An 18,365-nucleotide genomic window follows, 5' to 3' on the forward strand; every position below is an offset into this window, starting at 1 on the left:
CCAGGATGGCACTTTCCAGCCTGCTTCTGAGCCTGGCTGCTCGGGCACTTACGTTTCTCATGGTCATGGTAATTTTGGGCTTTAATTATTTCTTTGAGCTTTTCTTTTTCCAGGGTGGAATGATTGTACAGCATACTACGCTGCTGACTCAATAAGAATTGAGTGCACAAGTTAGAATTTATTTAGGGTTAGGATATATATACATACATTCATAAATGCTTTAATTGGTGGTGAAGTTTCTGCAGTGTACAAGAAAGTTAATTCTGTTCATCTGGACGTAGTGTTTTCAGCTGGAGTGTAGTTGTCACGTCCGGTGTGGCAGACGTGTGGAGTTTGTAGAAAGGACCCAAAAGGCGGCAGCTCTGGTGCAGGTGAGTATTTATTTACAGGAGTGGGTAAAAACAGCAATGGTGGGTGAACATAAAACTGGAAAACCTAAACTGGGCAGAGCTAAGAAAACAAACCTGAACGAAGATGCAGGGAGGTCCGGGGAAATACATAGGGAGACCGAGGGGAAACAACACAGACGAACCAGCAACGACTAAGACAGAAGACACGACTTAAAAACACTCAAAGAACACAGGGAGATTACACACAGGTGGGGGACACAGCTGGGAGTGATTAACGTGACGAGACTAGGGAGGCAAACTGAAAACACTCACATAAGACGCAGACCTTCAAAATAAAACAGGAAACACATACACGCAATGACACAACACACAAACTTCACACAGACTGGGGAACACATAGGAACATGAAAATAAAACCCAGAATAATAATAACTACTAAAACAAAACACGGAGTCACAAACTCCGGATCATGACAGTAGTGTATGTAGATATTTGAAGATGTTTGTATAATTTTGACCCACTGTGAAATTAATTTACACTTGTGAAGCCAGTTATATACTGCACAGTCTTTCCACCCCAGAGAAAGAAACATTCAAAGAAATCATTAAAACATGAATTGACATTCATGCCAATGATTAATATATGTAAACATCTGACCACAAGTAGTTTGTATTTATGTATCCATACATTACTGTTCAAACTAAATGCAACTCAGCAGTAACTTAACATGCTGTGTAGCCATGCTAGCAGCAATTTAACTATGATAATAATAAAACCTGCTGTGTGACAATGTAATCTGTTGAGCTCCTGACTTTTACAGAGTTAAAATCATTTGTGTTGCAATCATATTTTGCTATTTTTATTAATTTTCTCAATATCTTTTCAGGTTCTTTGGAAATGGCCTGGTAACAGCACGGGATCATGAGCAGTGGTACAAACAGCGACGCATCATGGACCCTGCGTTCAGCAGCCTGTGAGTTTCATAGTTGCCACATAAAGACACAACAGTCTGTATGATTAACCACTTGTCCAGGGTTGGAAACATCTCCCTTTTTTTTTTTCTGTGCAACATTATCCTTTAATGAATTTCTGTGATGGTTTGTTGGGATGTCCTGGATGTGCTGCTTCTCCGTCTAAAGCTATCATACTTCCAGGTATCTGAGAGGTCTAATGGGAACCTTCAATGAGAGGGCAGAGAAACTGATGGATAAACTTGCAGAGCTTGCTGACAATAAAACAGAAGCTAATATGCTCCATCTTTTCAACTGTGTCACCCTGAATGTTATTAGTAAGGTATCATAGTCAGTTTTACAGATGCAACGTGGGGTTTTTTTGTTGTTTTTTTCATAATTCTGATGAAGGCACAAGCTTTTACGTTTGTTTTAATTTACTGTTAAAAAGTTTCTAAGCGTGTTGTAAGTGTGAGTGCAGGTCCATCCGTGTCTTGATATTTCAGGTTGCCTTCGGGGTGGACTTGGACCTCTTGAAGAATAGTTCACCTTTCCCTAAAGCCATTGAGACATGTCTGAAAGGAATGGTTACCTATGTTAGAGACATATTTTTTGAGGTATTACTTCAGCGTTTGTTGTTATGAAGTATGTCTGCCAACAACATTGTTATCAGGATGCCAGGCTAAACCCTTCAGTCTGCCATTCCAGTACAATCCAAAGAACAGACGATACGTTAATGAGGTGAGGGAAGCGTGCTGCCTGCTCCGTACAACTGGAGCCAAGTGGATCAGTGAGAGAAAGACCGCCATGCAAAACGGTGACGAGGTCCCCAAAGACATCCTGACACAAATCATCAAAACTGCAAGCCAAGGTTGGAGTTCCCAAATTTCACATTAGACTAGACTAGAGCAATATTTTATTCTCTTTGTGACGAGACAAAGTGAATAGAACAAATGTGACCCACAGTTTTTGATGCCTTCTCAGTTCGGTGCATGTGGTTTGTAAGTAATGTTGGAAACCAGGAGAAGTTAAATATCGATGTATCTGTCCATTCTCTCCTCATTTCAGAGGAAAACATGACTGAAGAAGATGAAGAATTTATGCTGGACAATTTTGTGACATTTTTCATTGCAGGTGAGTCTCTGTTGTTTCAGCTTTGATGTGTGAAATGCAGCTGGAAGCTCCTTTGTAGCGTCAGACGAAGCTCACTGCACTGAAGAGTGTGTTTTATTTTCAGTTTTACACAATGTGGCCACTGTTGTCTGTGAATTTGTATCCTGCTGCTGTGTGCTGCAGTTTAATGTTAATTGTAGAGCATCCTGATATCACCGTTCAAACACGTGTTCACTTAGCATGGACAAAACTGTCCTTTCTTATCCAGAGGGGCTGCATAATAGCTGCACACACACACTGTGTCACACAACTCTAGTTCCTGTGTTACTGACAGAGATGGGCAGTAACGCATTGCTTGTAATGCGTTACTGTAATCCGATTACTTTTTTCAAGTAACGAGTAAAGTAAGGGATTACTATTGCAAAAACGGTAATTAGATTACCGTTACTTTCCCGTAGGAACGCTGCGTTACTGCGTTACTAAAACCGTGATTTATTTTTTTTTGCGAGAATGTCTCATGACACTGACGTAAGCGAGTGCGACGTTCGTGGCAACAGCTGTGTGCATCAACAATGGATCATATATCAAGTGCGGGAGAGAGTATGAGCGTGCAGCGTTTGAAGCGTGGAAGTACTGACCTTACTTTGAGTTTGATTCCATAAAAAGTGACAAAAACATTAGTGTCCATTGTGCGTGGGAAGAAAACCTCTTTTTACAGCGAAAAAACCCCCTAAACTTCCAAACAAGCACCGAGTGCGCAACGACGTAATGGGAAACTCACAGAGAAACTCACGGATTCTTCCACTGACCGCTGCGGCACACCTGCACCAGGACAAACCTCCGCCTGCCCCACTCCTGCTTTACAGGTGGAAATAGAGCAACAGGACCGCTGAGTCTTTGACTTTATTTATTTTCTGCTGTGTTTTACTTGCATCTATTTGAAAGACTGAGTGTAAACACACACACAAATTTATTTTATGTGCTGGAATGTGCAGAAAATAGGTTTAAATGTTAAACTAATTTCTTCCAGTCAGAGAATGTTGCATATAATTAAATTTTTGCTTGATGCATAAAGTTAAAAGATTAAAACTAATAAAACAAGTTTTAAAAAGATGCTTTTCCATTTGATTACATTTTGTATGATGGATTATGTAGAAAAAGTAGAATTGGGCTGAAAGATCTATCGCTTTATCACCTCTTCAGGTTGTAAATCGTGTTTTTAAAAAGTAACTAAGTAATTAATTACCTTTGAAAATAAGTAATCAGTAAAGTAACGGGATTACTTTTGGGGGAAGTAATCAGTAATTAGTTACTGATTACTTTTTTCAAGTAACTTGACCAACACTGGTTACTGACTGTTTGTCTCAAATTCCCCCCCCCCCAAAAGAAAAAAATGTGTATATATATTTATTACTCTGTAAAAGATGCATGACAGACCTGACCACGTTTCAACACTTTTCAGCATTTCTTCTTTATTTCGGTTGTCATTTACAACTCGGATGCAGCTTTTAAGCTGTCAGCCAAACACACCAACAACAACTCACCCAAGACACCAGTCCAGACTTAAATGCAGTTGAGGTGTTATGAGCTGATGGCACTCAGGTGTGTCCGCCTTCCCCATAGCCGCGCCACAGACCACGCTCCGCCACATACTCTTTTCAAACTTTGTTTGTGACAAGGACGATAACATTTGCAAATGAATAAAATAGCAATCAAGAAAAAGAAACGTATGATTTATTTTTGTTACATGACGCATTATTGACAAACTGGCAACATTTTAGGCCAAGAAACAACAGCCAATCAACTGGGTTTTTGCATCATGGCGCTTGGAAGACATCCTGAAATACTAGAGAAGTAAGAAGTCAAACAGAACTCAACAATTTACACTTTCTGTTTACAATTTTCTATATTTTTGCATGAATATAACCTGAAACATGATCTGACTGAACCTATAAGGTCCTACAAGTAAAGAAGACTTAAACAAAAGTCTTTGAGATCTTCAGAAATCTTCTTGCCATGACACACTTGTTGTACAGTCAGTCTGATAGATCCAGTTCTTACAATCAGTGTGTGCCTCAGATCTGACTGTCAACCCGTTGTGTGAAAACAACTTCTTCTAATTTGATCCATCCAAATATCAAACATCAAAAATATTCCCAATCCTGAGATTATATAAATCTCAAGCCCACAGACATTTATGTAGATGTGCATTTTTCTCTATAAAAAATGTAGTTTTACATCTGTTTCTACATATTTACTCCTATGACCTGTGTTAACCTCTAAAGATGACTAAGGTAATATTTCTGCAGTTATAACTGTGTAATATATAGAGTGAATTTTTGGTTTTCTAAATTATATTTTTATTTCTTAGAGCGAAGAAAGAGGTCGATGATGTCATTGGGATGAAACGTGACATAAGCTATGACGACTTAGGAGAGCTGGTCTACCTGTCACAGGCAGTGATGCCGGTAACGCGTTGCTTAGTAACGCGTTACTCCGAATATGACCCCTTTTTCAGTAACGACTAATCTAACGCGTTACTATTTCCATAACAGTAGTCAGATTAAAGTTACTTGTCCAAACCACTGTGCGTTACTATTTTTTTAAGCAAAAAGATTTGGTTTCTTCTTTTCGTCTCAGCGGATGACAAACGCATACGTGTCGTGAAACGTCACATAAGCGACAGGTCACGTTTCCCGCTCACAAGCAGCCAGCGACGTAAAAAAGTGTAAACAACAATGGAGGGAGAGAGATGTTCGTTCTTTAGCTGGAAATATGGTCACTATTTTGAGTTTCTGTCAACTAAAGATTTAAATATTAAGGTTCGTTGTACACTCTGTGTTGGCGAAAAAGTGTTATCTACCTTCAAAAACACTACGTCAAACTTAAAGAAACATTTGGAGTCGCAGCACAGCACAGTCAAACTCACAGAGAGAGTCCCACCAAGTGGTCCGAAGCAGAGAGCCGTGACTTCCGCAGAAGGTCCTACACCCCCCAAACAACAAAAGTTGGACTGTGGTGCAAAACCAGTAAGTGATGAAGAATTGAAGAAGTTGGTCGCGCAGTATATTGTAGAAGAAATGCTACCTATAAACACTGTTGACTCGCCCTCGTTTCGTGCCATAATAAAAAAGATCCCTACTTCTGTTAATGCCGAGCTGCCTCACCGAACGACTTTTACTTCTTACTTGGAGAAGGAGTTTACAGAAATGGAGAGAAATTTGAAGGCCACACTGAATGAGATTGACTTTGTTTCAACTACCGCGGATATTTGGACTGCTAACAACAGAAGCTATATGGGAGTAACGCTCCACTGGATCAGTAGAACCACATTAGAGCGTCACAAGGTTGCATTAGCATGTAGGCGAATTCGTGGTAGACACACGTATGATGTCATTGGTACAGAAATCGAAAACATCCACTCCTCTTATGGATTACTCAACAAAGTAGTTGCAACAGTTACTGATAATGGATCCAACTTTGTTAAGGCGTTTCAAGTTTATCATCCTGTCACGGAGTCCGATGATGAGACGGAGGAGGAAGAGTCCAGCCCCAAAGACGATGATGTCACTTTTTCTGATCTGTCAGAAATCCTCTCGGCTGAGAATGAAAGTGATGGTCAGCTGTCTCTTCCCCCGCACCGCAGGTGTGCTTCGCACACCATCAACATAATTTGCACACGTGATGTGGAGATATATTGTTGACATTACTGTTAAAATACACTTCCAATAAAGTGAGTATTGGCAAAATCGGTTGATGTTTTTATGTTGAGGCAGTGGGGAGTGTTATTGGCAGCTTCTGAAAGTAACTAATAAAGTAACTAGTAATCTAACTTAGTTACTTTAAAAATAAAGTAATCAGTAAAGTAACTAAGTTACTTTTGGAAGGAGTAATCAGTAGTCCGTAATATATTACTTTTTCAAAGTAACTGTGGCAACACTGGTCACAGGTACATGTGGTAAATTTAGTTATTCATTTATTTATTTTAATAACTCACCCAAAGTGTGCACTTCTCATTGTAACCTTCCTTCAGGTGTTAAAAGAGACTCTAAGAATTTACCCCCCAGCTCCAGGCACGTCTCGTGATGTTGCTGAAGACATGGTGATTGACAGTATCCACATACCCGGGGGATTTAGCGTTGTTGTGAGTCATTTTCTTTTTAATATGTTTGTAAGTCTAAATGATAACTACATACTAAAGACAACAAATATATGAAGCAAGATATATGGAGTTATGTAGCGAAGAAAAAAAGATAATTAACTCTAAATATGTTTTATAGATTCCTGAAAGTAGCCACTGTTAACTTTGTTGACAGCGCTGTAAACTCTTGGCCTTCTCTCAATAAGCTTCATGATGTAGTCACCTGTTAGCTGATTGGTTCTCGCCATTATATGAATTCTAAGTAAAGAAAGTCTGTCAGTCAGTCCGGAAAATTGCTAAAACTTTGAATGTGTCCCCAAGTGCATTCACAGAAACCATCAAGCGCTACAATGAAACTGGCTCACTTGAGGAGCGCACCAGGAAAGACCAAGAGTCTCAATTTAGTATTCTAAATTGGAGGCACACTGAACCAGCATGGCTAACACAGCATCCTGCAGTGCCATGCCATCCCATCCAGTTTTTGTTTAGTTGGACCATCATTTATTTTTCAACAGGACAATGACCCCAAACACACCTCCAGGCTGTGTAAGGGCTGTTTGACCAAGAAGGAGAGGGATGGAGGGCTGCGTCAGATGGCCTGGCCTCCACAGTCACCTGACCAATGGAGATGGTTTGGGATGAGATGGACCGCAGAGTGAAGGCAAGAGAGTCAACAAGTGCTCAGCATCTCTGGGAACTCCTTCAAGACTGTTGGAAAAACATTTCAGGCGATGACTTCAAGAAGCTCATCGTGAGAATGCCAAGAGTGCAAAGGGTGGCTATTTGGAAGAATCTAAAATATAAAACATGTTTTGAGTTCTTTCGCACTTTTTTGTTTATTACATAATTCCATATGAGTTCATTCAAAGTTTTAATGCGTTCAGTGAAAATCTGCAATGTAAATACAAATGAAAAAAACAGAAAAAAACATTGAATAAGAAAAGTGTCCAAACCTTTGACTGGTAGTGTATGTATAAACTGTCACAAAGTTGTCAGAAAAACATAAAATTAATACTAGTCTTTTGTCTGGTCAAGTACCTAGGGAATTTAAGCATGCAGTCATACATCCTTTACTTAAGAAACCAGGCTTAGACAGTTCAGTCATATCAAATTTTAGACCCATCTCTAAGCTTCCCTTTCTTAGTAAGATTCTGGAAAGGATTGTTTATACTCAGTTGATGGACTACTTGAATGACTCTAAATTGTCAGAAATCTTTCAGTCCGGCTTTAAGCCATTCCACAGCACGGAGACAGCCCTCGTAAAAGTTATGAATGACATCCTGATAGCGACAGACCGTGGTAAATATGCAGTGCTGGTCTTGTTGGACATGACAGCTGCATTTGACACTGTGGATCACGATTTGCTGATCTCCCACTTACAGCACTGTGTGGGAATTACTGGTTCGGCACTTTTGTGGTTAAAGTCCTATCTTTTAAATAGGACATTTTGTGTTAAGTTGGGGTCGGCTTCATCCTCTGTGGCCCCTCTGCTTTGGGGTGTTCCACAGGGATCTATTCTTGGGCCGTTATTGTTTTCATTGTACCTTTTGCCTCTTGGCGCGATTTTCCGAAAGCATAAAGTGCCATTCCATCTATACGCAGATGACTGCCAGCTCTACTTACCTTTTAGTCATTCTGATAGTCTCCCAACTGGACCTCTGCTTGACTGCCTTACTGATGTCAAAGCATGGATGGCAAACAACTTTTTAAATTTTAATGATCGGAAGACAGAAGCAATTTTATTTGGCCCAAATCGTTCTTCTCATACTCTGGATGTTGATCTTGCAGCTTTGACTTCCCAACTAAAGAGTTCGATCACAAATCTCGGAGTTAAAATTGATTCTGCACTCACCTTTGATGACCACGTAAACAGGGTGGTAAAATCAGCATTTTATCACCCCAGACGTTTATCAAAGGTTAAGCCCTTTCTTTCCAAGCGTGACTTGGAAAGCGTTATTCATGCCTTTATTACCTCACGTTTAGATTATTGTAATTCTCTTTTAACAGGGGTTGGGCAGGGCACTTTGTCACGCTTGCAATTAGTGCAAAATGCTGCGGCACGATTTTTAACTGGCAGAAGAAAATTTGATCACATCACTCCGATTTTGGCCTCTTTACACTGGCTTCCAATTGAATTCAGGATCCGTTTTAAAGTCCTTTTATTGGCTTTTAAATCTCTAAATGGTCTGGCACCTGTTTATTTGTCTGACTTGTTGAAGCCCCACGTCCCCACTCGTTCCCTTCGGTCAGCTGAGCAGTTGCTGCTTTCGGTCCCAAAGTCACGGCTGAAACTTAGAGGAGACCGAGCGTTCTCTGTTGCCGCGCCGATGCTTTGGAATAACCTTCCTCTCCATATTAGACGGGCTGCATCAGTGCCAGTTTTTAAGTCTTTATTAAAAACCTATTTTTATTCCCTGGCTTTTAACTCCGTGGGTAACTGACATTTTTATTGTTTTTTAACTTTATTGCTATGTTTGGTTTTATTATTATGTGCATATTAGTAGTGTACAGCACTTTGGTCTACCAGGTGTGTTTTTAAAGTGCTATATAAATAAATAAATGATGATGATGATGATGATGATGATGATAAAAAATGAGGTCTTATTCAAGCAATTACAAATACATTTATGGTTAAAATGTAAAATTAAATCTTCTCATATTTAGTTCAACTCCTATGTGAGCGGGAGACTGGAGAGATTCTTCAAGGATCCACTGAGATTTGATCCAGAGAGATTTCACCCAGATGCTCCCAAGTAAGAAACACACTGTTTCACCATGCTGAAACAGTGTGTTTAATGTTTAAACATAATGTTTAAACATTAAACATTATGTTTAATATTTGCACACACTTTATTATCTCAGACTAAATGAGTGAAACGGTTCGCAGTAACTGAGGCTGTCTCTCGTCTGTTCATCAAGGCCTTATTACTGCTACTACCCCTTTGCCCTCGGTCCTCGCTCGTGTCTGGGACAGAACTTTGCTCAGGTGAGGATGACAGCGTAAGTCAACATGAAGACCCGCTCACCTATAAACACACTGACTCATCTCTGTGGGCGCTGTTGTGTTTTTTAGATGGAGGCTAAAGTGGTGATGGCCAAACTGCTCCAGAGGTTTGACTTCACTCTTGTCCCGGGACAGACCTTTGACATCCTGGATGCTGGCACACTCAGACCAAAGAGTGGAGTGTTGTGCACTTTGAGTCACAGGGATTACAAAAATAAATGATCTTAAAGGACTTTACATAAAAAGTGGTCTATTTTTGGTCCCTGAGATATATTAATATAGGGAAAAAGAAAGTACAGCTTCAACACTATGTCTCAGTTTTGCTACATGATTTAGAAATGCTTCTTTAGTAACTGAAATCAGCACAACTCTTTGAGTCTAAATTGTAGAAATAAATGTGTAAAAAGATCCTTGTCAAGAACAGAATGGATTTTCTCTTTTTAAAATTTTATTTTACTGAGGACTTTTTGTTTTTGATGCTGTTTTTGTTTTTACAATAACAAAAACCCTAAACTTTCTGTAGTAGATGTTGAAAAATAGAAACTTTTCTGTCCTTAAATTGTTTACTTACTACTGAATTTCATTGCCGTAATATTAATGGCCGTGGGCCAATTTGGCCCCCGGGCCTCATGTTTGACACCTCTGGTTTAAAGGGTAAAACTGATTTGATTTTTATTCCTGTCTAAAACTTGTGATTTAAAAAAAAAAAAGAATTTAAAGAAAAAATTGTGTCATGTATGAACTACACTGTAAATTCATATGAAATGAATGTAATCATGCTTATGTCTTCATTATGATAATATATATGGTAACATCATGGGGAGTGCTGGTATAATAACGTTTGCACTTAGCATTTTAATCTTGCACAAAATCATCACATAGTTTGATGTGACTTTTTTTAATAACCAGTGAGCAAAGGAACCTTTTGTGCCTGCATAGCATCCAAGATTTTCATAAAAGTGCTGCATGTTATGAAAATGAAAATAAATTTTGAGATCCCACAGAATTTTTTTTTGTTTAAGTCTGCATGCTTCCAAGATGCTGTGCCATCCTGCTACAAATCACATCATCCCAGCGCCAAAGAAACCCTCAGTCACCTGCTTAAGTGACTATAGCCTTGACATGATGACACGATTGTTCCACAGATTTTTGTATACTGTGAATACAACAGCCGTGGGTCTGATCCAGGACAGCGATGAGAGATAGTGGAGCTTTTCACAGTGTGGATCAGCAACAACAACTTTCTCCTGAATGTGAATGAAACCAAGAAACTGGTGACTGACTACAGGAAGAAACCCCTCGTTCAGACTGCTCTACATCAACGACACCGCAGCAGAGAGCATGGAGCACATGAACTTCCTGGGAGTTGATGTGATGTATGGTCTGTCCCTGCACACCACCTCACTGATCAAGAAAGGCTGAAAAGGTCACATCTGAGTCCAGATGTTCTCACCACCTCCTAAAGAGGCACCGCTGAGAGTGTGCTGACAAGCAGCATATCTCTAGCATGAGAACGAGGACAAGTGGAGCCACCCTGCCATCTATTTAGGGCCTGGCCCAACAACGCTGCAAAAAACCTTATCAGGGACACCTCACACCCCGACCACGGTTTGTTCTCACTCCTGCTTTCAGGCAGACAGTAACGTAGAGGTGCAGGTCATTGCAGTTCTGTGGAAGCTTCTTTGCAACCACCATCAGACTGTTGCACAGCTCAAACAGCTGCTATTTTGTAGATTATTATACTCTACAAATCTGTCAAGAAAGAATTTTCAGTGCAATCAGCTCATCGGCTCTCTTGTGCAATAATTGAATCATTTTTATTTGTGTTTTCAAATATGCAGCACTGTTTTTTGTTATTTTACATTTATTTATGTCTCACACTTGCCTCTTTTTAAACATTGCAATGAGGTTTTTTGTGTTTTTATTTGAGCTCATGCCACATATTTTTGTTCTGCATCGCTTTCCTGAGGTAGTGCTGAATGACAGTAAAATGAGTTTTGAACCCTGAATCCCTCTGAGTCAGTCTTGAGACCCCTGAAGTAACCAGCGTGATGGAGAACTGCTACTTTTCTTCTTCTTCTTTTTTTTTTAACTTGGCCTAAACTATAAACAAGTACTTTGATGGTGGGTTTCTGGGCAAAGGCTGAGGGAATGGAGAGACTTGCAGAAGGAATGAGAGAAATGGAGAGGACCAGGGGTGCAAAAAATAAAATGAAAACTGTAAATGCTATAATTTTCTACTTTTTTAGGCAGGCATGTATGCGCTTTTCTTAAATTGATATATTCCTTTTAACAGGATGAGCTAGATGACGTCACACAGGTTAAGAACACGCTCCATCAGGCCATGGAAAAACACTATTATCTACAGTTGTCGGCCCAGTGGGAAGCACACATTGTGAGAATGGCTCATTTCAAATGCATTTACTGCTGTGTTGCAGGAGCATGCCCTAGTGTAGTGACGAGGACCCTAAAACTAGAGAAAAGTCAGTCAGGAAAGATGAGGAGAGAGAAATGGACTGTATCCTTCACCCATTGTGGGGGTTGTCTTTCTGTTGCCTCTCCAGCGCACCTGTTCCCACTTCCATTTATTCCATAGCAGGTGACATGGAGACACAATCAGAGGTGCAGTACTATTTGTTTGAGCACCAGAGCACAGCTATTGTTGGAGCTAAGAGGAAGAAGAAGTAATTTGACAGCTTTGATCATTCGGTGTGTCTCTGTACACTGTCCTGCTTGAAGTGTGCTTTAGCAAGGAATTAATTAGAGTACATGTTTAAATATCCTACTTCCTCACTTTGAGGGAAAAAAAAGTGGTTTCTATTTTCTGAATGAGTGATTTATATCCTTGAAAGTTACCTGACCTTGTGCCACAGTGCAATGATCAAGTGTTGCATTAACTGCTAGTCTTGGAGTGCTTGATGAACAGCTCATTGTTTACGCAGCAGTGGGTGGATCTGCATGTTTGATTTTGGCACAGATTTTACGCTGGATGCCCTTCTTGACACAACCTTCCTACTAAGAGTACATCAGCTTGTGACCCCCTGAGGCCCCTTTGTGTCGCCTTGTGGGACCTTTTGCGGCGTTATCTGCAGCGGACTTCCTAACAGAAAGGACAACCATCAGGATGGCAGTTTTCAGCACACTTCTGACTTTGGCACTTCAGGCTCTTACATTTCTCTTCTTTCTGCTTATCGTTGCGTTTCTTGCATACTGCTTGTACGTAAAACACATTCATATGAAATATGACCACGTACCCGGCCCACCGAGGGACAGGTAGGTAAAGTTGTTGGGTAAAACACTTGTGCTGACATTATGTGCGACTGATCTTGTTAATTTAAAGCTCTTCTCCCCAGTTTTCTCCTCGGACATTCACCAACGTTTTCAAGGATATTAAAAAATGGTGGAAATGTACATGAACAATTCCTAGAGTGGTAAGTTAAGTACAAACTATGTTTTTGTGCAGTTGAAAATAGCATTTCAGTGTCAATGATGTTTAAGTGTATCATTTAAATGACAGCATGTCGTTTACAGGGCAGAGGAGTATGGGCCTGTGTGCAGGATAAATGCTCTTCATTATGTTCTAGTGTCTGTGTCATATCCAGAAGCAACAAAGGTAAATCCCGCAGTTAACTTCAGAGTGTGAAATAATGAAGTTTGTTTTGTATCAAAAAGCACAACTCTCGATAAAATTGGCACGAAGTCCTCTTTCTGTTAAATGCTTCTGTCGTTTTGCTTCTGGCTTCAGGTAATCTTGATGTCCTCAAAGTACTCCAAGGATGCATTTTCTTACAAGAGACTTTCCAACCTGTTTGGTCAGAGGTAACACTGACTTATCAGTCTGCTTCATTTGCTTTTAATTTTTATAAGGATGCACTAATTCAAAAGCAGAGTTAGTAATAAAGACCTGGGTTTAAATCCAACATCTGTCCCGGCCTTTCTGCGTGGGGGTTGCATGTTCTCCATGTGTTTGCTTGGGTTCTGTCTGAGCACAGGTTAGATTAACAGGATGGTGACCTGTCCAGGGTAAATAACACGCTAACCCCCCCACCACACGCACTTTTTTGAGTTTGGTAAGGCTGATATGAGCAGATACCAGTGTGCGACTTGCGTTCATTTACCAATATTTAGTGGTAGACGTGAGCTTTGATGCTGTGGTTAGTTCAATTCCTTTTACTAAGATTAAAACGGATATAATACTATCCTGTAATCTCAGTTTAACAAAGTAAAAATCAGCTGACAAATCCAAACTGTTTAAATCCTTATTTTTTTTCAAATTTGTGAAAAAGTATTTTGTCAACTGTCTTCTTTGAAGGCTCTTAGGCAATGGGCTGGTAACAGCACGGGATCATGAGCAGTGGTACAAACAGCGCCGCATCATGGACCCTGCGTTCAGCAGCCTGTGAGTTTCAGTTATCACAAAAACACACAACGGTCTCCTTGATTAACCACTTGTTCAGGGTTGGAAACATTTCCCTTTTTTCTGTTGAACATTATCCTTTAATGAATTTCTGTGATGGTTTGTTGGGATGTCCTGGATGTGCTGCTTCTCTGTCTAAAGCTATCATTACTTCCAGGTATCTGAGAGGTCTAATGGGAACCTTCAATGAGAGGGCAGATAAACTGATGGATAAACTTGCAGAGCTTGCTGACAATAAAACAGAAGCTAATATGCTCCATCTTGTCAACTGTGTCACCCTGGATGTTATTGCTAAGGTTTTATATTACAGTCAATTTTACAGTTTCTACAGGGTGAGTGTGTGTATACTTATATATTTTTTCTTGATAAATTTCAGGTTGCCTTCGGGGTGGACTTGGACCTCTTGAAGAATAGTTCACCTTTCCCTAAAGCCATTGAGACATGTCTGAAAGGAATGGTTACCTATATTAGAGACATATTTTTTGAGGTATTTGAGATGTAGATTCTTTTTTGTTTAGTATGAAGTATGTTTGACAAAAGCCTTGTTAACAGTGTGACATGTTAAATTGTTCAATCTGCAATTCCAGTTCAATCCAAAGAACAGATCATATATTAATGAGGTGAGGGAAGCGTGCCGCCTGCTCCGTACAACTGGAGCTCAGTGGATCCACGAGAGGAAGATCGCCATTGAAAACGGTGACGAGGTTCCCAAGGACATCCTGACACAAATCATCAAAACTGCCAACCAAGGTTGTAGCCCCTAAATCTGACATTTGATTAGACTGGATAAGAGCGATATTATAGATTCTTTGTGGTGGGAAAGAACAGATTTTAAACTGCTATCAATATTACACAAAGAGTAAAGAAATACAATGAAGATGAATGAAAAGACATCGCATTGTCAGCGTGAGGGACGGCGCCATGCTGCATGGCAGCCTGCTGCAGTAGCTCTTGTGTTTTTGTTTGTTTGCTTAATCACTTACTCAGTTATTCTTAATTCTTAGTAAGTTTACTAGTAGTAGTATTTCAGCTGCTGGAACAAAAGAATCTCTAAAATATGCAATAAATTAAATATTTATCATCCTACCATCGTATTAGCCATGGAGGTTTTTGTTTATGTTTATGAATGGAGGCAGAATATAAATACCTGACTGATAATTTTAAAATGCGGGGTAAGTACAGGACAGACAAAGAAATCAAATATTAACATGTCAATGTTCTTATTATTTCAGAGAAAAGCATGACTGAGGAAGATGACCAGTTTATGTTGGACAATTTGGTGACATTCATCATTGCTGGTGAGTTTCTATTTCAGCTTTAATGTTTAAAATGCTGTGTGACAGACCCGTCCCTCCTCCAGTGACGGGCTCCTGCAGCTCGCATAGTTACGTCATGGTCACAATCTTTAGTGTGAATTTTTATATAATTGTATTTATTGGCAAGTTTTGCTCCAGTTATTCACAACATGCATATAATGCACACGAACATAAATTACTGACTAAATGAGCTGTGTACATTACAAAAGACTGTATATAAAAGATGGAAATTCAAGGAAGCGTTGTCATTCTCATCGCATGTTTACATTAGCTGCAACGATTTTATGTACCCACGGTCCCGGTTTTCCATTAACAAGTAATAAAATGGTATCAAATACTAGTAAACTATACAAGTAAGAGAAGTGCAGCAACCTGAGTAACAGTATGGAGTATAGATATAAATATTTTAGCAGCAAAGTATCCGTAGTGATTAAGGCGCTACAGTTGCAGTTTCTCGTCCATTATGTACCGAGAAGTCTCACAGCTTCTGGAATGAAGCCTGTTCTCAGTCTGGAGGTTTTGCATGTAATGCTCCTCAGCCTCCTGCCTGAGGGAGTGGGACAAAGAGTGTGCTGGGTGAGTGGGGTCCTTCATGATACAGGTGCCCCTCTTCCTGCATCAGGTGTATATTTCTGTGATGGTTGGTAGGCTGCCTCTGACAACTCTGTGCAGCCTTCACCTCCCTCTGTAGTTTTCCTCTCTGCCACAGTGCAGTTTCTGTGCCACACGTTGATGCCGGAGCACAGAACACTCTCCACCGCACTTCTGTAAAAGGAGATGTGGACTGAGCTCAAGTCTCTCACACCTCAACCGCCTCAGGAAGCAGAGCCTCTGGTGTGCCTTCCTGATCAGACAGGAAGTGTTGTTTTTCCAGGTGCATACCCAGGTACTTGTAGCTGAGTACTACTTCAACTGCAGAACCTGTGTCTTCCTCTCCTGAAGTCCACAAGTTCCTTGGTGGTCTTCCCATTTAAGCAGTGTTTTTTTTTTTTTTTTTTTTTTTTTTTTTTCCTGCACCAATCCTCCAAGTGCTCCACCTCCTTCCTGTTGCTGGTCTCCTCGTTGTTTGTGATGCATCCGCAAACCTTACAGTTTGACAGCCAGGGTGGTTTGGTGAGCAGTCATATGTAAGCATCGTGAACAGGAGTCTTAGCACACAGCCCTGAGGGGAGCCAGTGCTGAGGAGCATGGAAGATGAGGAGACATTGTGGATCCTCACAGACTGCGGCCTGTTGGTCATGAAGTCCAGAACCCAGTTGGTCCATAAAGACTAAGTTTCTAGGTCTGAAAAGTGACACATATATTGCAGTGCCTTAAAGCTACATTGTTTATAATGTTGTCTTTGTATAGACATGTATTTATGGTGTCTTTGGTCTTTTCCTCATGAATGTCCAGTGTTCTTGTTTACACTGTCAGATCTACATTCTGACTGACCTCTAGTTTCAAAACGGTTAAGCAATGGAAAAACAGCAGCGTGTTTCATATATAGTTTGTTGGAACTGCTTTCACTTGATTTTTCAATCAAAAGATTTGTTTCGATATTAAGAATACAAACGCTCGGGTGAGTTGGTTCATTTTAAGGTGGTATTGTGATTCGATTTTAAAGCATTTGTGCTATTTCAGGCCAAGAAACGACAGCCAATCAGCTGGCGTTTTGCATCATGGAACTTGGAAGACATCCTGATATACTGGAAAGGTAAGAACTCAAAATATAGCACATAACAGTTTCCATTAGAACAAGTGAACTTTGGTTTCTTATGGAGTTTTCTCATTTCTCAGAGTGAAGAAAGAAGTGGACGATGTTATTGGCATGAAATGTGAAATAAGCTACGATGACCTGGGCAAGTTGGTCTACCTGTCACAGGTACATGTGGCAATTTGAAAATTGTGGTAATGTTTTCAGTGTGAATCCATGAGATTAAAAATCAAAGTTTGTCAACTAACAATCAAAGGCTGCATCTCGTGTGTTATGACACAAGACCAGTTTACAGGCAGGGATAGCTCAGTAGTCAGTGGCTGCCCACTGCTTCACTGGGTTAAATGCAGACTAACACATACACATTACACGTATTCCTTGTAATCTTCCCCCAGGTGTTAAAAGAGACTCTGAGAATGTACCCCACAGCTCCGGGCACATCTCGTCATATTGCTGAAGACATGGTGATTGATGGGATCCACATACCTGGAGGATTTGTTGCTCTTGTAAGTTGTGAAGATTTTAAATATGTTTTAATACCTTTTGGTTTGAAGATGGGTGTGTGTATGCTTCTAATCATTTACTCAAACAGAACCCAAACAGCCCCCCCCACCAGCTTAAGTCCTTTAAAAAAAAAAGTTACCTGGAATCGAGATAAATAATAAACTGTTCTAATGTTTAGTTCAGCTCCTATGCGAGTGGGAGACTGGAGAGATTCTTCAAGGATCCACTGAGATTTGATCCAGACAGATTTCACCCAGATGCTCCCAAGTAAGAAACACACTGTTTCACCATGCTGACATGTTTTATTCTTGTTTTCGGTCATTATTACCTAATGAGAAAAATTGTTCAAAGTAACTGAGGCTGTCTCTTGTCTGTTCAACAAGGCCTTATTACTGCTACTACCCTTTTTCCCTCGGTCCTCGCGCGTGCCTGGGAAAGAACTTTGCTCAGGTGAGGATGGCTAAATAATGTGAAGACCCGCTCACCTATAAACACACTGACTCATCTCTGTGGGCGCTGTTGTGTTTTTTTTTTTTAGATGGAGGCTAAAGTGGTGATGGCCAAACTGCTCCAAAGGTTTGACTTCACTCTCGTCCCGGGACAGACCTTTGACATCCTGGATGCTGGCACACTCAGACCAAAGAGTGGAGTGTTGTGCACTTTGATTCACAGGGATTAAAAATAAAATAAGGCAACATCACATAAGTGGTAGTAGACCATAGAAGAAAATGGGTTACTCTTTACTAATGTAAACAAAAAAAACTCTAAAAGCATTAATGTGATTGTACTTTGATATAATAAATCTATTTTTATTATAATAATAAAAAAAAAACGATAATGAATATTGAATTTTATTATATATTTTTTGATGATC

At 40.1% G+C, this 18,365-nt stretch overlaps 3 protein-coding genes across 3 annotated transcripts; all 3 read left to right on the plus strand.

Annotated features, from left to right (window-relative positions):
- The first annotated feature begins 1,239 nt into the window (after positions 1-1,239).
- Positions 1,240-10,246, plus strand: LOC146691526 (cholesterol 24-hydroxylase-like). Its single transcript, XM_085431347.1, has 11 exons — positions 1,240-1,323; positions 1,505-1,643; positions 1,807-1,917; positions 2,009-2,171; positions 2,369-2,434; positions 4,195-4,267; positions 4,785-4,869; positions 6,447-6,557; positions 9,219-9,307; positions 9,474-9,540; positions 9,628-10,246. Exons 1-11 carry the CDS (start codon positions 1,301-1,303, stop codon positions 9,778-9,780), a joined length of 1,080 nt encoding a protein of 359 aa, XP_085287473.1. The 5' UTR covers positions 1,240-1,300; the 3' UTR covers positions 9,781-10,246.
- Positions 4,935-6,117, plus strand: LOC146691527 (uncharacterized). Its single transcript, XM_085432942.1, has one exon. The coding sequence runs from the start codon at positions 5,152-5,154 to the stop codon at positions 6,115-6,117; it is 966 nt and encodes a 321-aa protein (XP_085289068.1). The 5' UTR covers positions 4,935-5,151.
- A 2,421-nt stretch (positions 10,247-12,667) lies between the features above and the next one.
- LOC146691528 (cholesterol 24-hydroxylase-like) lies at positions 12,668-18,170 on the plus strand. The gene is made up of 15 exons (XM_085431348.1): positions 12,668-12,831; positions 12,912-12,989; positions 13,090-13,171; positions 13,304-13,377; positions 13,871-13,957; positions 14,133-14,271; positions 14,352-14,462; positions 14,563-14,725; positions 15,208-15,273; positions 16,915-16,987; positions 17,071-17,155; positions 17,383-17,493; positions 17,670-17,758; positions 17,875-17,941; positions 18,030-18,170. The coding sequence occupies exons 1-15, from the start codon at positions 12,683-12,685 to the stop codon at positions 18,168-18,170; spliced, it is 1,515 nt and encodes a 504-aa protein (XP_085287474.1). The 5' UTR covers positions 12,668-12,682.
- The last annotated feature ends 195 nt before the right edge of the window (positions 18,171-18,365 follow it).

This window comes from Copadichromis virginalis, linkage group LG15 (assembly GCF_057382275.1).
Source record: "Copadichromis virginalis isolate Kocher_CV1m ecotype Utaka linkage group LG15, C_Virginalis_male_GT1.1, whole genome shotgun sequence".
Classification (NCBI taxonomy): domain Eukaryota; kingdom Metazoa; phylum Chordata; class Actinopteri; order Cichliformes; family Cichlidae; genus Copadichromis; species Copadichromis virginalis.